The sequence below is a fragment of the Delphinus delphis genome, chromosome 14, assembly GCF_949987515.2.
Source record: "Delphinus delphis chromosome 14, mDelDel1.2, whole genome shotgun sequence".
NCBI classification, from domain to species: Eukaryota; Metazoa; Chordata; class Mammalia; order Artiodactyla; family Delphinidae; genus Delphinus; species Delphinus delphis.
In genome coordinates this window covers 814,681-836,705 of record NC_082696.1, presented here as the reverse complement: position 1 = coordinate 836,705, position 22,025 = coordinate 814,681, and the positions used below count along the sequence as shown (strand labels likewise).

The 22,025-nt window shown below is 42.9% G+C and overlaps 2 protein-coding genes across 3 annotated transcripts; one reads left to right on the top strand and one right to left on the bottom strand.

Moving 5' to 3' along the window:
* The first annotated feature begins 91 nt into the window (after nt 1-91).
* On the top strand, nt 92-1,289 carry C14H6orf120 (chromosome 14 C6orf120 homolog). The gene is made up of 2 exons (XM_060029621.1): nt 92-165; nt 421-1,289. The coding sequence occupies exon 2, from the start codon at nt 465-467 to the stop codon at nt 1,017-1,019; it is 555 nt and encodes a 184-aa protein (XP_059885604.1). The 5' UTR covers nt 92-165; nt 421-464; the 3' UTR covers nt 1,020-1,289.
* Nucleotides 1,290-1,830: 541 nt separating this feature from the next.
* Nucleotides 1,831-20,847, bottom strand: PHF10 (PHD finger protein 10). 2 transcript variants are annotated; one of them, XM_060029620.1, is made up of 12 exons: nt 20,701-20,847; nt 17,689-17,795; nt 15,083-15,213; nt 14,379-14,456; nt 13,353-13,486; nt 13,113-13,262; nt 12,395-12,504; nt 10,230-10,383; nt 8,185-8,340; nt 3,564-3,672; nt 3,110-3,298; nt 1,831-2,022 (listed from the first exon to the last, which is right to left on the bottom strand). In XM_060029620.1, exons 1-12 carry the CDS (start codon nt 20,785-20,787, stop codon nt 1,937-1,939), a joined length of 1,491 nt encoding a protein of 496 aa, XP_059885603.1. In that variant the 5' UTR covers nt 20,788-20,847; the 3' UTR covers nt 1,831-1,936. The 2 variants fall into 2 exon arrangements, with proteins under 2 accessions (XP_059885603.1, XP_059885602.1); XM_060029619.1 differs by having other exon boundaries at nt 1,832-2,022; nt 14,379-14,462.
* Nucleotides 20,848-22,025: the final 1,178 nt, after the last annotated feature.

Here is a 22,025-nt window from a genome sequence, read left to right as displayed (position 1 = left end):
CGGGCTTTGCCTCACTTCCGGGCGCCGGCCAACTACCGGCTTTCCTCACTTCCGGGCGCCGTGCCACCTCCCGACGCCTTGTTTCCGGGCGCGCCTCACTTCCGGCTCCCCCGGCTCGGCCGCCCGGTCCTCATGCTCCCGGCGCGGCGCCTGCGGGGAGTGGAGGTGAGTCCAGGGGCGGATACCGGACCTGCCGCCCGCGCCCACCCCGGCGGACCCTCCGCCCGACCCCGCGCCCTGTGGGTCCCCGGCCCACTCCCCTCCTCTGCCCCTCCCGCCCCGCCTTCGCGCGCGTCCTCCTCCCCGCGGGTCCCCTCCCCGGGCCGGGGGCGGGGCGGGCCGCCGAGGTGGCCGGGACCCGCCCGCAGTCTGCGGCTCCGGACGCGCTCAGCGTGTCCTTCCGCTGTCGTGTGTCCGCAGGACAAGTCACAGATGAGGAAGGCACCGCACTAGGCGCCCCAGTCATGGCAGCTCCGTGGAAGAGCGCTCTGCTGCTGCTTCTGGCATCTCAGGCTGTCTCCTCGTTGAACGCCTCTGACGAGGAGGAAGTTCCAGAAGAATGGATCCTTCTGCACGTTGTTCAGGGTCAGATAGGAGCTGGGAATTACAGCTATTTGAGGTTAAATCATGAGGGAAAGATAGTTCTTAAGATGCAGAGCTTGAAAGGTGATGCGGACCTGTATGTATCCGATGGCACCCTGCACCCGAGCTTTGATGACTACGAGTTACAGTCTGTCACTTGTGGCCAGGACGTGGTTTTCATACCAGCGCACTTCCAGCGCCCCGTGGGAATAGGGATTTATGGACATCCATCTCACCAGGAGAGTGAATTTGAAATGAAAGTGTATTATGATACAACGATCGAACAGCACCCCTTCGGTGAGACTGCTTATTCAGACGGTACAGATACGAGTCGGAAGCAGGCTTATGCTCCAGAAGATGCATCTCAAGAAGAGGAATCTGTTCTTTGGACGATATTAATTAGTATTTTGAAATTGGTACTTGAAATTCTTTTCTGATTCTTTGAACCTACTGTGGAGTGTAATACCCTTAATCTGTGAAGCTGAGTGCAGTTCGCTGTGAACCTAGCTACTTGTACCTGGTTGGAATTCTGGTTACCTTTCCTAGATGGGGGATGGAAAAATAAAGCCATACAGTTTGTTACCTCAGTCACCCCAGCAGTATGAACAGCATCAAGCACGATATTTATTTTCTCTCTAAACATCAAAATTCCTGTAAAAGGAATGTGCATAATAAAATGTTTAAACCCCATTTTGATTAGTTTGTCAGCTGACTAAACATGATTGCAGTGACTTATGAAGTTACAAAGTGTCAGCGTTGAAGAGTTAACTAAAAGCAAGTCTGAAATGTAATGATTTCTCCACACTTGCCTGAGCATGGACTAAAGTCCCATGCCTACACCCCAAGCAGGGACAGCACCTCCTGTCCAAACGGCACTTCCTGGTAGGCAGGTCCCAGTTAAAGACAGTTCTAAACCCAGCTGCACCAAATCTCATCAGGTCATTTGTAATTTTATCATCTTGGGCTCCTATTAAAAGTCTTCCGTTATTAAATAACTTTGCTATGCTACCTACCCATGGTAGACAAGAAAGGCTATAGATTAGGAAAATTTCATGAAAATAATAGTAACTTTTAGGCTAACGGAGTAATAAAGTATTTCAAATTAAGCTGCATGATATTACCACTGAATTTCTGGAAAGAGACAGAGTACTAAGATAAAGCCCTTTTGGAAGATGGAACTATTCTTCTGCCTGAAATTGGTTTCAAGGGTAAGAGTAGCTTATAACAAAATGAATGAACTTGCAGATTTTAAGCACACAGTTTCAGAAATCTTTTATTGGCATAAAAATGAGAATGTTGTAAACTGGCACCAAATACTTCATTTAAATGCACGTTACAGTATTGGGGTCAAAACCTATCCCTCTTTGCTGTTCTTCCCCCTTCTGCCCACCTTCCTGGGTGTTGGGGGGGCTTGCTGACAACAGGCACAAATCCAGCGACCTAGGAGAAAAATTGTTAGTTAATACAGGATGGAATTTAACTTTTTAGGACTGAATTTTAAACCCAGTTAGCTCTCCTTCTTTAGCAACGGCTACTGATAATCCTCACTGGATTTCTGGTGGGACGGGCACTAACGAGTTCCTTAATTTAAGGAGAAAAATGCAAACTTCCCTTAAGGTAATCAGTGTCATCAATGCCCTGTGAAATGCACAGGGGGACGGAAGGGGTCATGGGAGGAACTAAATGGTAGGGACCTTTAAACAGTTAAAAAAAATACTTTCTGAAATTCAAACACTATCATACTCTAAGAGTCCAAGCATACAAATCCCAATATAAAACCTGGTACTGACTTTCGCTTAGTTTCAGCCTGTGCTGCTCAGCGGCAGCTGTGCGCTCCTGGCATCCTCTCAAGTGCTGGTGTGCTGCAGTCACACAGCACTGTAAAGTGTGTCAAGTATCTGACGGCATTGTGATGAGCTCTACAACATACTTGATCTCAATCACTGAACAACTCTGAATAATTAAGTTGCTTGCATCTCAACAAGTCCCAGGAAACCTAGGCATATATTTTATAAAGTATGAGACAGTGTCACCCATGCAAATAAGTTCTAAAGTTACACAATTACGTGTGTAATGTTTTAGTCCGATTACTGTAATTTATTCTGTGTTCATTCTGAAGTTACCTGGAATTGTTATGCTGCCTCAATTTACAAAAATCTGGTTTAATATGTATAAAGGCATAGCAGTCATTTTGTTAAGTTTCTAAATGACTTATAAAATCAAGGCTTTGAAACAAATTGATGCTACTCCTTTAGCTATTTCAGTAGAACACTGGCTCAATCTATATACACTGAGCTCTACTTCCAAAACTTATAGGCAGTCTGATATCTCACTTGTCCTTTAGTCAGCTTGTCTAAGGATGAAAAACAGGTGGACGTGACCACAGCTTTGGTCACTTCTTGTGAATAAAAGGATCTCCAGGCCCTTCAGGTGATTATGGTGTTTATGCAGCCTCAAAAAAAAAAAAAAAAAGTGCTGGAAGAGTCCCTTCACTCAAAGATAACATGCCTTCTTTTTTAATCTTTACCTGATGGAATAGCACCAAGGCCCACACAAAAAGTATGATAACCTCTGTCACACACATCACAGAACATCATTTCTTCTTCGTGGTGGGGTTGTCCACATATAATGCAAGTCTTACACTCCATACACTGCCATGGGTAGGTCTTAATCATAGAAACAAGCTCCATGGTCATATCCAGGCAAGAAGGATGGCCTAAACCAAAACCAGTATTAGTTGTATTTCACACAAGAATTTGTAACTTAATATGGCATAATAAAATGCTAGTTTGCTTGGACGTCTCAAGAATGGCTACAATGTTTAACTGCCAAAGAGGAATGAAAACACACAAAGTCGAAAAAAATACATGGACTTTATATATTTGATGATTCTTTGGTTCAGGTCTAGCTGACAACTAAGAATCCCAGTTTTCGAAGCAACAAATAGGGTGGTTAAAATGTGAAGACATGTCAATACTTACCACTGTTATCACACTGGGAGCAGTGTATAAGTGATTCAGCCTTCCCTTTCTTGTTGGACTCCTTACCCTTCAGACAAATTCCACATAGAGCATTTGGAATGACCTTTGGCTGGAAGGGTAGAAGAGGGCTATAAATTCATGCCAGAAGAACTTACTATGGGTTCAAAAGGAATTATCACTGTATTGCCTTATCTTTACTCTGGTTAACTTGCTAATGAGGACCTTCTTGAAGGACATAACCTGACATGAATCTGCCTTCAACGTACAACAGCCTACCGACTAAAGCCTTAGATTTCATTTTTAAATTTTGTCAATGGCATGATCTCATGTTAGGATTAGATATAGCATTCTACACTCCCTACATGCCCAGTAAGATCTGTATAATGAACTGGAAGGGAAGACTAATACATTGTCAAACTGCAGTATTAACTGAAAGAGAAAAATCCAAGTACTGAGTGACCATTACACGGAAGTTTTAGGCTTGTTCCCAAAGAGAAGACTCCATTGTAAGCAGCTTATATGCTCATTTTGTTTAAAAAACCTGATATTCTCCAAAGTTGCAAAACTAGATCTGTAAAATCTAAGTTACAAAATCAATGTTTTAACATTTTTAATTGCAAGATGTCTCAGCATACAATCGTGCGCAAAAAAGGTTTGTCGGAATCCGAGTTGTGTCATTATTCCCTTTGCATATCTAATACATTAATAAAAGAGCCTATATTTAAGAGAAAAAGCATTCACTATGACATACAAAACATGAAAGAGAAAAGTAGTTCTCAGACAGGCAAAATATGAAATTACCACTTAAAAGTATGCAGACACCCTATGTTTTTTAAGTGCCATTCATTTTTCAGATTAAAAACAGGCACTATCCAATGAAGGCATCTGGGCTTTAAGAAAACACTTGGCAACACATGGAAAAGAACAAAGAAGAAGGTTCACTACACCTGAAATTGGGAGGGGAAGGGGACATTGGAAGATCACAGCCTTGACCGTGGTAACATGATATTCACTGGCTCCACATGAACATGGGGCAGTGGTAGGAAAGGAGAGCAAGCCGGGGCCAGGTAGGAAATGGGGGCCGGGGGCATGTTCACTCACTCATTCACTCATTCATTCATTCATTTATATAAAAACTGGGAGAAAAGGCATTTTAAGTAGAAATATTGTACTTCTGTTTAATACAACCCAGCCAAATGCATCTTATGTTTCCCTTTCCTAAGTTACTGAACAAAAGAGGAGCCTAAACAAAATTCCAACTTTGCATACTGTATTATTCCAGCTTTGAAATGTCTCACTGCCACCTTCAAAACCTGCACAGCCTAATTTGTTCTTAATTCTTTAGGTTTTTTTTTATTTTTTTAATTATCTTTCTCTACAAAAGATGACAGAGGCATTCAAAAATAATTTTTGGCTTATTTATTTAAAAAAGTCAACCTTATACATAAATATTATAAAAACAATAACTCTAAACAATCACAAATGTCTCTACAAAATAATAAATATCATGGAAGTTAAAACATACATATAAAACTTTACTGTTGACTATTCTACATCTCCTGTATATCTTTATACCCTGCTCCCCAACAAAAGGATAGTGTCACATGCTCAAACCTCTTAAGTCTTGCAGTGTAGTTACCCTCCGTTGTTACTGCTACATTCTAAGCATAAAAGGTTCTCATTGTGTTTTCTCATACCTAAATTAAAAATAGCTAGGAAGTGCACTTCTATGACCCAATTCTGGTTCGGTTATGCCCAAAGCTGTAACCGCCATATACACAGCAGAGAGCTGCCTCTCAATCACCAAAACAAGAAGTATCTTTTGGCTATGGTACCTGCACTAAATGTAAGAGATACACTTATCAATACTTATAGTTCAAGTTCGGTACTGGCATACTAAGTACTTTAATATTTTTCAGTAAAGTCAAGGAAGTAACCACACAGTATTGAAATCTAGATCAAGAACTCCTCATAGGAGATCCTTTACAAAAAATCAAAAAGAATAAAACACAAAGCTAGTCATTCACATTCTAGAGCAGTTCAAGTTCTACAATCATTAAAATATACATTGAACACCTATGATAAAAGGGATACCAAGAAAATTCTAGGTTTACTTCTAAGCTTAAAATCATAATGTTTTGTTAAACCACTTAAAATTTTTCTTACCCAATAGTCTTCATCTTGATGAAAAGAGGGAGAGACGGGTGGAGAGGGAGGGAGAGGGAGAGAGACAGAGAGAGAGACAGAGCTTTGCAGCATTTTCTATGATGATGCCACAGCTCAATATAAAAAAATACTTTGTTCACTCAAGCACTCTCGAGCTCTCTCAGAAGCCACACTGCTCACATCGAGGACTGTACACGTCGGGTACCAATCGCTGATTGGGAAGCTCGTCTCTCGGGCTTTGCAGTGGTGTGGAGGAAGGGCACAGTGTATGGAACTCTCTGAAGGTTAATGAACGGAACCCTCCATACATGTCTGATGGAGACAGCCCTACTTCGTAACAGCAGAACATCAAAATTTCACTACTGACAAGAAAAAAATAATCTCCCTAAGAGTTCTCAGCATCTCAAATAAAAGGCTCACAATACACTTATTTTCCTGCTTGAAAAACAACCAAAGATAGTGAGACTTTCATGTTAGCATTAATATAGTATAGATTTTAATTATATACTTTTAACATAGGCCTGAATCCTAATAATTATGCTGCAATTTCAGGTTAATGTAACCTAAACAATACTGTCCTACAAGATTAAGGGCAAGCACTAGTGAATCTTATTAAGCAAGACATCAAATACATTATAATTTTTCTTAACTCCCATATTTTAAAACATATTTATATATATGACCTTCAGCTTAAAGTACCCTAATATTTAGGCACATCTTGGCTTATTAATACTTTTCATAGAGAGGTTAGCTTTTAATAAACATGTTCACATTAATGTATTGCCTAGATACTGGTTGTTCCAAACTTTGAAATAACTGAAACATTTTTAGGTACTAAAAATATTCACAGATTATAAAATGTGCATTCTGCGTATCGACTCCCTTGAGTACTACCAATTTAGGTTAATCAATTCATTTCTTCTACCTTAAATCAATGATAGCATTGAATAGTTCTTCATTTTCAGCCTCTAAACATCTGTTTCAGTATTTTTTCTTTTTTAACCCATGATTAATCCAGGCTTACTTTCTGAAAGGTCTATGTAACACTGACAGTGTGCTTTGAGCTGCAACTCCCATTCCAAGCTCTTCCAGGACCAGAAGCACACTGTTTAGCAAACACAGCAGGCTAACTTTCCAAAATTTAATCTCTGGAGTTCATTTGCTTTCAATTATTAAGCATTAATTTAAATCTTTAGTTTAAAACAATTAGATTATGTATGTAAAACAAGGACAAAAATCACATGGCTGCAGCCTAGTGCAGCCGTCCTTGCTGAATGAAGCTGGGCTGAAAAAATATATACTTGAAAGCTGATGACATTTTCTGATTAGGCATTTTCTAATTAAATATGGAATATACTAATTTGTGAAGTTGCTTTTTTACTTCAGGAAAAGAAAGGCAATGGACTGTTAGCAGGGCTCTGCTTAGGCTGAAGGGACACTGGCCAGCGCCCACTTGAACCCGTGCTTCTGGATTATACACCACAACCCTGACCTGACATACACAAGTGTTCAGCAACTCCGCTCAGCAAAACTTTCTGATCAACTTACTCTAAAATGCTCCTTCAAAACACCTTCATAACCACGTAACAAGCATACTGATACATGCCAGACTGAAAACTGGGTATTTTACTGTTACCACTCAAAACATAAAACTTGCAGCTAATTCTACTCCTTTTATGATCCTCTTAAATCCCATACATGAATAAGGCTACTCATCTCTCACCCGACCCTCTGAAGGGGAAGGGGCAGACGGAAGGAGGAAATGATCAAAATAAACCTATTGCTGACAGCATGCTACCTGACTCTGAGAATAACCGGATCAAAAGGTTAACAAGTGCATCTAAGCCAAAGCACCTGCTAGATAATGTGTAAATCCTTGTCACAGAACTGCACAGGCTACCTGCCAAGGTTAGGCTGAAAGCCACCACAATGTAGACCAGTTTTACTGTTTTCCACCAGAGGGTTAGCTCAACGTGGCCAGTGAGTGGACCCAAGAGTTCCTAGACTGAACCCAGATGGCTCTTAGTGAAAGGCACTGCAGAAATGCAGCCTGGCCTAGGGGCTCCCTCCCCACTGCATGGCTCAGCGGGCCCAGCTTCACCAGTACCAGGGCACTTTCAGCGTCAGACCATGATGCTTTTCAGTCTGAGGGAACAAGTATAAAGTTCTGCCTATTAGACCACTCCTTAAAAACCCATACTTGCCTGGTTATTATTTAAAAGAACAATTGTACATATACAGAAAACAGAAGCTGAACCATAGCCACAGTGATAGAAAAGCCACCAAGAAGATAAAGCAAAAAGGAAGGGAGGCCGACAGAGGGCACACACCACAGAAGAACAGCTAGTGAAGGGCAGCAGGCAGGAGCTCCACGACTTTGAAATTCAAAGTTAAAATATTTCAGGGAGAGAGGCTGGTCAGGAAGGAAGCTGAGTCAGGGGCTTTTTTCTTCTACCTTGTACCCAGGAACTGACTTGGACAGTACAGAACGTTTGGAAGCATCTTTTCGTGGAGGAGCAGCCTTGTCCCTGGACCTCTGTCTTCCCTGCAGAGGCTCCTCCTGGCCTTCAGGAAGGCCTTCCCCCTCAGACACGTTGCCAGAGGAGCTGTCCTGCAAGCCAAAGGCACAAACAGAGGTTCCTTGGAACTCATGCAGATTTGAAAACTACAGAATATATCCAAGAAAGTTTTAAAGTTCCATCAATTCAAAAATAAAAAGATAATTCTCATCTACGAAAGCATTTTCCAGTGTGAGACTGAAAGAAGTCATGGTAAGAATCATTTATCCATCTTACATTATAGCTAGTTCCATTTATATCAGCAAGTACCTTAATCGACTTTGTTTTCTGACCTAAGTCAACAGTAACAGAATTATCTACTTCAGCTATTATTACACGACACAGCTTCAACACCATTTTACCATGTCACAAGGGAGCATATTTGTTTCACACAAAAATATTCTTTAAAAAAGAAACTACTTTAACCAAGTGTGGGTATTTTTACTGAGTAATAAACGTTATTAAAGAAGTTCTTCAAGCCCACACCTGTAACTTCCTAATGTTAAACTAGGCAGAGGGCCAATATCGTCAAGTATTTACAACAGTATCAGACATATTGTACATGTTCAAAGTTTAGGAGTTCAATAATCACTTAATTCTTCATTTTTTCATTTGAAATTTTCTAATTAGAATAACAATGTTACATTCATATAAATTATGAAAATTATAAAAGACCAGGTTATCCATAACCACCCTGGTAAATATCCTGAGACAACGCCTGGGAACGTGATGTATCTCTTTTCTAGTTACGTGTTTGTACAAATACCCAGATTCACACACTAACACACACACATCCTACCTACACGTGTGCCCTCATTTTTTAAAACACAAACACGAAGCTGAATTACATTGTGTGTGTATCTGCGCTTTACTATTTTTAAGTGTTATGTGCATTTCATCACATCATTAAATATTCTTGGAACTGCATTTCTACCACGTAAATGTAATACATAACCCACTGTGGACATGATAGTTCTAATTTCTGCTATAGAAAATAACACTCCAATGGACATTTTTTCATTGGATTTTAAATTTTGTTACCATCTGATCAGGTTCTTCGGATAAATTCTATTAGTGTATTTGCCAAGTCAAATTCCATGGAAGTTAAAAATCCCGGTACAGACTGTGAAAGCGCTTTCCCAGAAAGCTGTGTTAACCAACACTCCCACCAGCAGTGTAGGAGGGCGTCAACTTCATCACACCCTCGTCACAACACAGCACCCCTGTACCAACGTGACGGAAGACAAGCAGTGTCGTCACTTTAGTATCTGAAGAGCATCTTACTTTAATGCGACATGTATCAGTAAATATGTTTTAGAAGCTGTTAGTGACAAAGTGTAGTGCCCATTAATGCTAACACAACCCCACGTTCAGGTCGGCCAGAAAGATGTAAAACGGCCAGCTGCTTAATATGCCATGCTAAATAAAAATCAAACCCCGACTACTGTTTTCTTTGTTCTCCTTCAGTTCCACAGAGCACATCAACTTCCCAACTGTCCTGCAATTACATTTTGCTACAAAAAAAAAAGTCATGCAGGAAAACCTAACTAACAGCACAACATGCTGGTAACCTTAACATTATCCTAGAAGAGGCCGAAGACTATTAATTAAGCAACAGGAGCACAAGTTAATGTGCTCCCCCTAACCCAAGACGGTTAAGCATAAGATCGTAAACCAATGTCTAGTACCCCGCCTAACCTGCGAGTGAAAACCAAAAAGGGGCAACTTTAAGGACAAAACTTACCAAAGGCCACACACAGATAGTCCGTATCAACACACACAATCAATAACTTTTCCTGATGGAAGCTTTTGGAACTTATATGCAACTGTCCTTTTTCAAAAAGAGGGTAGTGATACAAGTTCAATTTAACACTCCAGGAAAGCTACCAGCAAAAGTTCAAAGGAAAAGGAGACACCTCCTACTGAAGATAAACGTTCTCACCGAAGTGCCTTTATTTTTCCGTTTCTCATCACCTCGACCATCTTCGGCATCATCTGAATCACCATCGCTATCGAGAGCAGGGAGCTCAGGATCCAGGGGGGGCTCATAAAGCGCTGTGTTTAATGGCAAATACCGCAGTTCATCTGGCGAGTACCTATAGTTCAGAGAGAGGATTTTCAGTTTTCGTTTTTTTTTTTTTTTGGCTGTGCCACACGGCTTGCAGGATCTTAGTTCCCCAACCAGGGAGAGAACTGGTTCCATCCCGTGCCCGTGCCCGTGCCCCCTGCAGTGGGAGCTCGTAGTCTTAACCACTTAACCATTTATTGTTAAATATATATGGACTAATTTTGAACTACGATAATAGCCTTAATATTAACCACAAATACTTTTGAAAAATGATTAGAGGCAATAAATACTTTTTTCATTTTGGTACTCAAATAGGGGCAAGGAATAAAAAAAAGCCTAAACATTTTTTCACCAGTCTAAGAGTATAAAATGTATATTTGATTCTTGTTATCAAAAGATTATGTCTCTCTCCTTTAACCTCAACACCCTCCCCCCGCAAAAAATGTCAGCAGACAAGGATGAAACTGTGGCAATACAGAATCCTGCCTGAGCACCTCCATCCTCCCACTTTCCTGAGTCCTCACTGCCTGTGCACTGCTGCTGCTTCACCTGTAAAGCAGGTATGGTAACAAGTCCACCTCACAGAGTGAACGTGAGCATCAAATAAATTAACACAGGTAAGTCACGGCGGTGCACGGTACAAGATACCATTTAAGAAACAAAATTTCCAGCAACAAATTATTTTAAACCAATTTGTGAAGCATGTATTCTAACAAATGTAATCATCTCTTTTATCTGAAACTAGGGATCGGCAACCCCTTCCCCAGGTCAATCAGCACACGGCCCGCGGATGACGTCCGAGCCATCCCCACAGGATCGCACCATCCTGCGGCGGCTATGATCTCGGAACCTCAGTAGGGAGAGGACACTGGATCAGCATCCTGCTCACCTAAGACGTCACACCAAAAAGCACAGGGATTGGGACACAGGCCTATCACTCAATAATGTGCTTTGCCCAAAGTGAGAAAATGAAAATTTGCTGACCCATGATTTAAGTTTGACTTTCAAATAGTGTGATTGTATAGTCTATTTTTTAAAATTTTATTTATTTATTTATTTATTTTGGCTGTGTCGGGTCTTTGTTGCTGCGCATGGGCTATCTCTAGTTGTGGCGAACGGGGGGCTACTCTTCGTTGAGGTGCGCGGGCTTCTCATTGCTGTGGCTTCTCTTGTTGTGGAGCATGGGCTCTAGGCACGTGGGCTTCAGTAGTTGTAGCACGCAGTCTCAGTAGTTGTGGTTCTTGGGCTCTAGAGTGCAGGCTTAGTAGTTGTGGCACATGGGCTTAGCTGCTCCACGGCATGTGGGATCTCCCCGGACCAGGGCTTGAACCCGTGTCCCCTGCATTGGCAGGCGGATTCTTAAGCACTGCACCACCATGGAAGCACGTATAGTCTATTTTAAATACTACTGTCTAAAGAATATTCGCTATCCTAGAAAGCATAAGGTTTTTTATGAAGTAAAAGCTGAGATTTTGACACAAGTGACGCTGTGGGCCCTGTTTTCAGTTATATCCAGGTTGGAAAGGAGAGACAAGCAGCGTTCTTGCTACAGGAACGGAAGCAGTGGCAGGCCAGGGTAGCAGAAGCTCCCAGGTGGCCATGCCTCCCCACAGCCACTCTGTGCCTTCCTTCACGCCCTCTACATCTGTGAAAATGCAGACGCCCAGGCAGAAGGTCTGGGGGCGTGCTTGAGAGTCTGCATTTCCAATAAGCTTCCACATGACACCAGCAATGCTGGGCCATGGACCATACTTTAAGGATGGAGGTCTGGAGAACCCCTGGCACCTGTCCACAGAAACACAAACAGGTGGGCAGTGAGATGGCACCCCAGGCTTTGTCAGCAGATGTTCAAGTTCTGTAAAGAGCATTCTTTACCACAGAACCATAGAAGATAGAAAAGACTGATACAAATCTTATACATCTTATGGTGATGCTTATAGAGCTAAAAACTTCTAGAAGACAAACACAAGGCTTTGAAGTCCCTCACCAACACTGATGTTAAAGGTAAAAAAAAAAAAAAAAAAAAAACCACTAAGTACCTTTTGTAATATTCCTGGAACTGTCCAGGGATGAGGGCCACCGGGTAAGAACTGACCTTGGTTCTCTCTGTCGGCAACACTTTGTACTTCCCTTGAGGCACCTGGATAACCTGGTTTAACACAAAGAGAAAGACACACCCGACTCCATGCGAAGAATCAAGGCTTTAGGAAAACAGCTCCCTCTTGCTCTCTACAGTGTTTCTCCCCCCAAAAGCTAAAAATATAAGAGACATTAGGAGCTGTGACCTAAGGGGGTTGGTATTCCTAGTTCTAGTGGGTTCGTCTGGCTGTTTACCGTGGCCATCATTTCTGAGGAAAGGCAGTGTGTCTGCTCACCACTTAAGGGCTACTTATAAAACCTCTGGGGCTCAACGTCCTCATCTATGAAACGGAAATAGTAAGCTTTAACCTCATGTGGTAAGGGTGAGAAGTACGTGAACTACTATGGAAGTCTCCTCTACCTACCCCTGGGACACACAAGGGTGCTATACAGCTACTAGACTCCTTCAGTAGCATGCCAAGCAAAAAGCAAGAGACATATCACACACACGCAGAGAAGTGAAGCAAACAGTATCAGGCACATTAAAAACGACAGCTTCGGTTCTGGGGAAGAAAAGGACACACTGCTGGTACAAAACATTACGGTAAAGGTGTTCAGTAGCCTACAGTAAGAAGCAATTAGCGAGGTTCAGGGATTAATAAATGTAAGAGATCCTACATGTGTCTGTAAGTCAAAATAAGCTCTTCTTTCTTCCATACGTTCCCGGTTTAAGTTGCTGTTAAATTCAGCTGCTTTTTTGGCAGCTTTCTTAATGTACTCAGGCACTTTGCTGGCTTCAACTTTCTGAGTATTCTGTTGTTGCATTTGCTGAAATAAAAATATTACAGTTGGAAGTCACATCTAACTTTATAAAACGTCATTCCCCCAAACCAACACGGTGGTCACCTAGCTACTTACAGAATATTCTTTATAGTGATCTGTAATTCGTTGGCGCTCTTTTTCTTGAAGAATGACAGAATATTCAGCATGTTTGGCTGGATATTCTTTTATCATTAAATCAATTACTTCATCACTGCGCAATGCTGTTAAGCCTGTTTCAGACCAAAGAAAAGGTAAAGAAGCTTTTTCAAGGCTAAGTGAACATACCACTTTTCAAAATTTGCTTTTCCTTCAAACTCCTCTACATTTAAGAAGTTTTCCAATAGTCAAAGCAAAATAGTTTAATACATTCAAAAATAATAAAAAATAATACTCATAATACAAAGTCAAACAATTAAAAAGAAATAGATTACCAAAGTTGCAAAGGCAAATAAATCAATTTTTCAACCAAAACTTTTTTAAGATTCTACATACTATATATAAACATATATCCCTTTACTAGAAACAATTGCTAAATAATGACACACACTAACCACTGGCAATCAACATGGGACACTAGAGGAGAAAAAGACTTTTTCAATATACTTCAGTTCTTAGTCTTCAAATTCGAGATACTAGAAATATTATAGAGTCAATTCAAATTTCACCAAAAGCATCAGCACACACACATAAGTCACACAGGCAATTTCTGAAACTCATGGTATCAGATTATACCAACTGCTGAGATGAACTCCCATGGTTTTATATTAAAAAGTTGCCTTAATATATTTATGAAGGGAAAATTACAAATAAAGCAGGGAGATAGATAACTATACATAACTAAAAATTGAGCAAAATTTGCCTTTTAAGAGACAAGGACCAATACTTTTAAAAAGTACTGTACAAATTTTGCACACAAAACATACACACGCTTTGACACTTCTGTTAAAGTTATTAGAAAATGATATTGTTATAAAACATCATTCTTTTTTGTATTTTAACAATAATCAAAAATGAAGTTAACAGTTTAGCATTTAAATAATTCAATCTATTTATTAATTCTGTAAAATATTTTGGGAAAGAGAATAAATACTCATCCGGTATCGCCTAATTAATGTTCATTACCTAGAGTGCACTGTGTTTCTGTAATGACATTCAGCTCTCTCAGGTACAGTTTCTCCTTATGAGACAAATCTCGTCGCTCTAAATCTCCAAAAAAAAAAAAGAATAAAAGACTATCAAAAATAGTCTTTTGCATTTGTAAAACTTTTAAAAGCTTAAAAACCTTTAAAAAATGTTTAAAGTTAAAATCTTCATGGATTTAAAAAAGTATTCCCTGTTACATATTCCAAATATTATTAAAAGACTACACAAAAAAGCTTACAAATTAAAAAAATGAAAGTTAAAATAAAACTGAAAACAGAGTAATCCAAAGCCAGAAGGTAAGACAAATAACTGTATTAAACTAGCTGATGAAACACAGCCTCTCCAAGTTCAGATATAGCTGATGTGGCTACCTCCATCCCTAAGGCCAAGAAGCAACAGTCAAGAAACAAAGCCCTTAGTTCATTCATGTGGCTACAAGATGATTTCTCCCTGAAGTTTTTCCAGGAAATTCATCTTCCTCATTTTGCTTGTAAATCAGTTTACAAGACATAAGAGAGATGCTGAACGAATGAAAGCTGCAAATAAAATTCAGCCAGCAGATGAATATAAAACACGTTATAAACAATCCGTACTCAAGTATTCAGCACTTGACAACCTATCAACAAGAATTACTATTAGTTAAAAGCTAGATTTAATCTGTTATATAAACTAAAACTTAATACCTGGATATTTCCGTTTAAAGGAGGTCACACCCAAATATTCACTGACTTGTTCCTGAAGCATATAGTATTCTCCTGTTTCATCAGGCGGCCATTTGTACTCTATCAAATTTTCTGCTGGATAGTAGCTAAAGCTAAGCACAGAAATATATATTATGCCTTAAGTGTAGCTTTTATAACACTTTAATCATTTTTGTTTTAAAGGATATTCATTTTTAAACATTTTTGAGAATATGTTTTAAGGATTTGGAAAAACTATTTTAATTATTTAAATTCTCAGTCTTCTATGATTTTGTAATACAAAGAAGTTCTTATGATTTCATGTGCATCAATGAAATTACAAAAGAGGCAGAGATAAAAGAAACAACCATCTGGAATACCAAAGCAAAAAAGTACACTGGAGGACTTCCCTGGTGGCACAGTGGATAAGAATCCGCCTGCCAATGCAGGGGACACAGGTTCGATCCCTAGCCTGGGAAGATCTCTTCCCACATGCCGTGGAACAACTAAGCCCATGAGCCACAACTACTGAGCCTGTGCTCTAGAGCCCACGAGCCATAACTACTGAGCCCACATGCTGCAACTACTGAAGCCCGCATGCCTAGAGTCCATGCTCTGCAACAAGAGAAGCCACCGCAATGAGAAGCCCGTGCACCGCAACAAAGAGTAGTCCCCACTCACTGCAACTAGAGAGAGCCCACGCACAGCAACAAAGCCCCAACGCAGCCAAAAATAAATGAATGTTTTTTAAAAAAAAGTACACTGGACATAACATTTTCCACATATCACAAAGAACAAAGTCTCACAACTGTCAGGAACAAAGGCAACGTTTTTTAGCTTTTGCAAATCGGGGTAGTGATACCAGTTCTCAATTCTTTCTCATGGGTTAGCACCCATAGCCACTATTTCATGCACCCAAAGGATCAAGTAATCAACTTCTGTTTCCCATCTTCTGTTCAGTGAGTCACAAACAGCAGAGAAAGCAGAACTCTAAAGACCCATTTCTCAATAAACTGAACTATAAAGCACATAGACTCCACATACCCAGTACACTGCAGATCAATCCCCAATCCTGAACAGTAAAGACTACAGATGTCTGGACCTGGACCAATGCAACCTCTGAATTTCATCAGTGGATAATACAGGCAGAATATAACACCATGTTATGCATCTATCCAATTAAAAGTAACAGGCAAAAGAACAGTTTTCTCAAAAGTGGTGCTAGGAATCTGGACAACCAAATGCAAAAGTATGAAATTGAACCTTTACCTCATATCACACAGAAAAATTATTTAAAAAATGGATGGACGACCTAAATGTAAGAAGTAAAACTAGAAAACTCTTGAAGAAAACATAGGGGTAAATCTTCATGATCTCAGATTTAGCAATGGATTCTAGATATGAATCCACTGGTAAATCTGAGCAGTGGATTCATAGCATGAGCAACAAGAGAAAGAGTAAATAATTTGGACTTGAGCAAAATTAAAGATTCTGTGTATCAAGACACTATCAACAGAGTGAAAAGTCAACCCACAGAATGGGAGAAAATATCTGCGAATCATACATCTGATAAGAATGTCTAAACAACAACAACAACAAAACAATTTAAAAATGGGCAGAAAACTTGGACAGACATTTCTCCAAAGATATACAAATGGCACATGAAAAGATGCTCAATTTGACTGGTCATTATGGAAATTCAAATCAAAATCACATCAAGATTCCACTTCACACCTTTTAGAATGGCTGTTATCAAAAAAAAAAAAAAAAAAAGGAAATACAACAAGCTGGTAAGGATGTGAAGAAGTCAGAAACTTTGTACATTGCTGGTGGGAATATGAAATGGTGCATCCACCGTGGAAAACAGTTTGGCAGCTCCTCAAAAAGTTAGACATAGAATTGCCATGTGACCCGCCTGTTCCATTCCTGGGTATATACCCAAAGAAGTCTGAACAAACGTATTTATACACCAATGTTCAAGGCAGCATTATCCACACCAGCCAAAACGTGGAAACAACCCAGTGTCCATCAACAGATAAAGAGATAAACATAAGGTAGAGTATAATTATAGCAATGGAGTATAATTCAGCCTTAAAGAGGAAGGAAATTCTAGCACAAGCTACAACATGAATGAACTTTGAAGAAATTATGCTAACCAAATTAAGCCAGACACAAAAAGACAAACACTGTATGATTCTATTTACATGAGGTAACTAGAATAGGCAAATTCATAATGACAGAAAGTAGAATGGTGGCCGCCAGGGGCTGGGGATACGCGAAATGGGAATTTTATTATGTAAAAGTTTTGGAAGTGGATGGTGGTGATGGTTACACAACACTGTGAATGTAATTTATGCCACTGAATTATGCACTTAAAAATAGTTAAAATGGTGAATTTAAGTGTATTTTACCACAATAAAAAAAATTTTTTTTAAATTGCACTAAGTAGCAAAAAGCAACTTTGCTGTCACGTTGTAAAACACAATTAAAAACATTCTACAATCTTTAATAATTGCCTTTGCCAGGGCTGGGGGATGGGGAGCAGGGAGCTAATGCAGAGAAAAGACACGTACCACAAAAAACATTATTAAGCAATAAAATGACAGTACCCGAGATCCTGACTGGAAGTGTCACAGCTCCTACAGCTATCTCCTGAGCCCATTCGCCTCCTTTTGGATGGTTGGGTCCCATCATTTGAATTATCTTCATTATCATCCTAAACATTTAAAAGATTCAAAAGATAACAAGACAAATAAATAAGGAAAGATTAATTATGTATCCTCCCAGACTTGCTAGAAGGCTCAACTTAAAGGCTTTCTAAGGACTATACAAATGTTAATGTCCTACTATAATTAATGAGGGACAAGAATCTGGAATGGGCAGGATCTGGGAAAAACTAAAAACTAATCTTCAATACAAATCAAAGAAAATTTTCAATAAACTTGTAAGTCTAAATCTACTTTTGCTTTCTTACCAAGAGGTTAAAATGCCTCCTGCTTTAGAGAAACACATAAAATTGCTGCAATACTCTGAAATTAAAGCAAATCCTCCTGCCCTAGCTAGGATAAAAATGTACGGATCATGTAGTGTTTAACTCAACTTATAGCTGGTTTATTGGACTATTCTAACTGGCTACTTTAGGTACTTATGTCCCTGTGAAAAGGGGACACAAAAGGACTGAAAACAGACGATCAATCCTGTCAATTTTTTTTCTTACATTGCAAAAATTTAGCAAAAATATACCCTAATAAGAGTCATCAATCTATATAACACCACACACTACCTCCCAAAAAGGAGAGGCTTAAAAAAAATTTTAAGCGACATCTTCCACTACGTGACAATATGAAGAGCTGTTAAGTTAGACCGTTTCATTAAGGCAATGAATGATGTTATCAAGTGTCGGGAAATTAATTTAATCGCATATTAGTTAAGACTTTAAAAAAATAGATTAAAAAATAAAATCAAGGTAATGTAGCTTCCTAAGACAATACAATTTTGTTAAATACCACGGTTCTAAGAATACACAGGTAGTAAGTATGTTGGTCAAGCATGCCAAAGCTGGACTGCCTGGAATCTTACTGGGCACTGCCCTTCACGGGCTGAGTGGTTATCCTCTGTGATCAGCTCCTTATCTGTAAAACTGGGACCCTAACACTGCTTCCAATACTTGGCTAATGTAGAGATTACATGAGTTAATACATGGGAAGCCCTTAGAGCAAGGCCTAGCGAACAATTAAGTGCCCAGTAAAAGTTAGTTAATATGATTATGATGATATGATTATAAAGTGTTAAAAGGCTCCACCTGGGCTTCCCTGGCAGCGCAGTGGTTGAGAGTCCGCCTGCCGATGCAGGGGACGCGGGTTCGTGCCCCGGTCCGGGAAGATCCCACATGCCGCAGAGCGGCAGGGCCCGTGAGCCATGGCTGCTGAGCCTGCGCGTCCGGAGCCTGTGCTCCGCAACGGGAGAGGCCACAACAGTGAGAGGCCCGCGTACCGCAAAAAAAAAAAAAAAAAAAAAAACTCCACCTGTTAGGAATTTACTCAGATTCTTTACCAAATAGCAAAAAACGGGGAATATTCTCCTCTTCAGTTCTTACAAAATAAGCATTCAATTGAAGAGCTCTGCATACTCCTATAAAGAAAAGCAACCAGGTAGGAGATGGAGAACAGTCTAAATCCATTCTCCAAAAACTTACACATAACAGTAATTCTCCCAAGTGGAACATTTCATATTCAATAAGCATTCGAGTATCATTTATATTTTACTTGCTTCTGAGCACTTTAAGGATTTTAATATCCATTGAAGCACATTTCCCTTGGCTAAAAAATTTAGACACTCAAAAAGAGACAAAAAGTTAAAAATGCGAAGTCCTCAGAAAAGCTGAAACCACAATTTCACAAGTAGTGTTTGAATTTACTATTATAAATTCTAGGCAAATGTGCTATTACATAAGGTGAACAGCAATATATACCTCCTAATATTATGATGGAATACAATTAAGTTGAAAGAACTTCGCTTGCAACCTCGATATTGACCCAGAAGTCCTAAGCTTTAAGGCTGCTGAAATCTCCGATATCAGCTATCTGCATTTCAGAGTCACAGGCGGCTCCCACCTTGGGATTAAACCCGTTTCTGGGGGTCCCACACTTGCTTCAGACACGCTCCTGCAGCTGGGCCTGGACTCGGGGGGCCCCGCCACACGCAGGCCAGGCTTCAGGTTCTGCGAGCACAGCTGCGTGGAGACCCACCGCTGTCACCGGTCGGGGCACCTGAGGGCCCTCGTGCACAGAGGACCGCACAGGAGGGGCTCCTGGCAGGGGCTGCCTCGCCAGAGGACCGAAGAATCGTCCCTATGCCAACGCTGACCCCGGATCAGCGAAGACAAGGGTCCTCGGGGTTCCGGTTCCCATCACGTTGCAATTCCAACTTTTCACTTACAACTGAAACACTGGGGTTGTACAACTCATCGCTCCATTGGAACCTTCTGTCACAAACTAGTAAACTAACTTTGAAAACAAAATGTTTTAATGCACGACATCCTACCGCTCATGTCGATTCCTCTCCACTCCTCTCGGACTTTAAAACACTAAGTCTGTTTTACTTCCTTAAAACAGTGCAAACTACAAAACTTGAAAACAAAAAAGTCGGCCTGAAAATAACAACGGTTATTTGTTCTCAAACCAAGTTCATTAACTGGCTGGCTTGTTTTTCCACTGGAACACATTTCTGTTTTTTAGGAAGAGCTCAAATATTTCAGAAAGATACTCCTCAAATGAAGGAGCTTTTAAAAATACAGCATCCCAGACTAACGTGAAGAAAACTCTCTCCGTTTCTGAGGAAAGTTTTATTTCTACGCGGAGCAGAAAGTCCCCGGGGGACGTGCTCAGAAGCTCCTTCGGCGCAGAAACCGCCAAAAAGACTTCGGACCGAGGCCGACTCGCCCCCGGACCGCGCGGGGCTCCGCGACTGTGCCAGGGCTCGGTGGGCCGGACGGGCCAGCCCGACGCCGGGTCCCCGCCGCCCCCTCACGGCCTCCTCACGGCCGCCACCCCCGCCCCCGGCCCGAGGCCGCCCCCAGGCCCCCGGGCCCGAGGCGCCGCCGCCGGTCCGCCGCTCCTCACCTTCGGGGACTGCGCTCCGGGGGTGGCCGGGTCGCTGTCGCACGGCCGCGGGGACAGCGCAGCCCCGGGGCCGCCCGCCGCCGCCATCAGCCCGAGCGCCCCGCGCCGCCGCCTCCGCCGCCTCCGCCGCCTCGTCCCGGCCGCCGCTGCCGCCGCCGCCGCCGCCGCCGCCGCAGCGCGGGCCGCCCGCCGCCCGGGCCCCGCCCCCTCCGCCCGCCCGCCGCCCGGGGGCCGGCCCCTGCCTCCACGCGCCCCGCGGCCCGCCAGCGCCGCCGCCACCGCCATGGCCGCCGCCAGCGCGCCGCCCGCCGCCGCCGCCGCCGCCGAGGACGCCGCCCGCCGAGCCCGCCGCCGTGCGCGCCCGCTGGGCCCTCTGCTCCCTCGGCCGCCGCCGCCGCCGCCCGCCGCGCCCGCTGCCGCCGCCGCCGCCCCCCGGCCGCTGCCCTCGGCACCGCGCGGCCCTAGCCCGCCGCTACCCCGCCTACCGGCCGCCGCAGCCCGGCGCGCTCCGCGGCCCCACCTCCCGCCGCTCCCCTCGGCCCCCAGCCCCGCCCCGGCCCGCCGCCCTGGGCGCGCTCGCCGCCGCCCCCTGCCCGCCGCCCCCGGCCCAGCCCCTCACACGTCAGCCCTCTCCTCCCACCTCGCCCCGCCCGGGGCTCCCCGCCCCCTCCCCCTCCTCCTCCATCCCGAGGGTCCCTCCCCGCCCCTCCCTCCCAGGTGTCCGCGACCCTGTCCCCACCCCTCCCTCCCGGGGCTTCCCTCCCCTTCCTCCCCTCCCTCCCCTCCCCTCCCCCTCCTCCTCCTTTCTGAGGGTCCCCGCCCCCTTCTTCTCCCTACAGGGGTCCCTCTCCCGCCTCTGCCCTCCCCTCCCTCCCGGGGTCCTCGCCGCCCCGCCCCCTCCTCCTCCTCCTCCTTCCGGAGTCTTCACCCCCATCCTCTTCCTCGTGGGGGTCCTCTCCCTTCCGGGCGTCCTCTCCCTCCCGGGGGTCCCTCCCCAACCCCCCTTCCCGGGGGCCTCGTCGCGGTGGACTGTGGGGGCCCTGCCTCATCTCCCGGTGTTCCCGGTTCCCAGTCGCTGCCCGTCGTCCGCCTTTGTTCTCTGCTCGCGGCCTCGAGCTGTCTGGGGCTCCTGAACCACCTGCCATGGAATGTGTACTTTCCAAAGACATCCTCAGCTTGCTTTCATTTGAAAAGTTTATCCACATTCACCTCAGTGCGTGCGGAAATCATAAAACTTACAAGTTCACGTTCGACTTCGTTGGGATGTAGCTGCTGCAGCAGCTCCCACCCAAGACGGGAGAGCGAGCCTGCGGAGAGGGAGGACA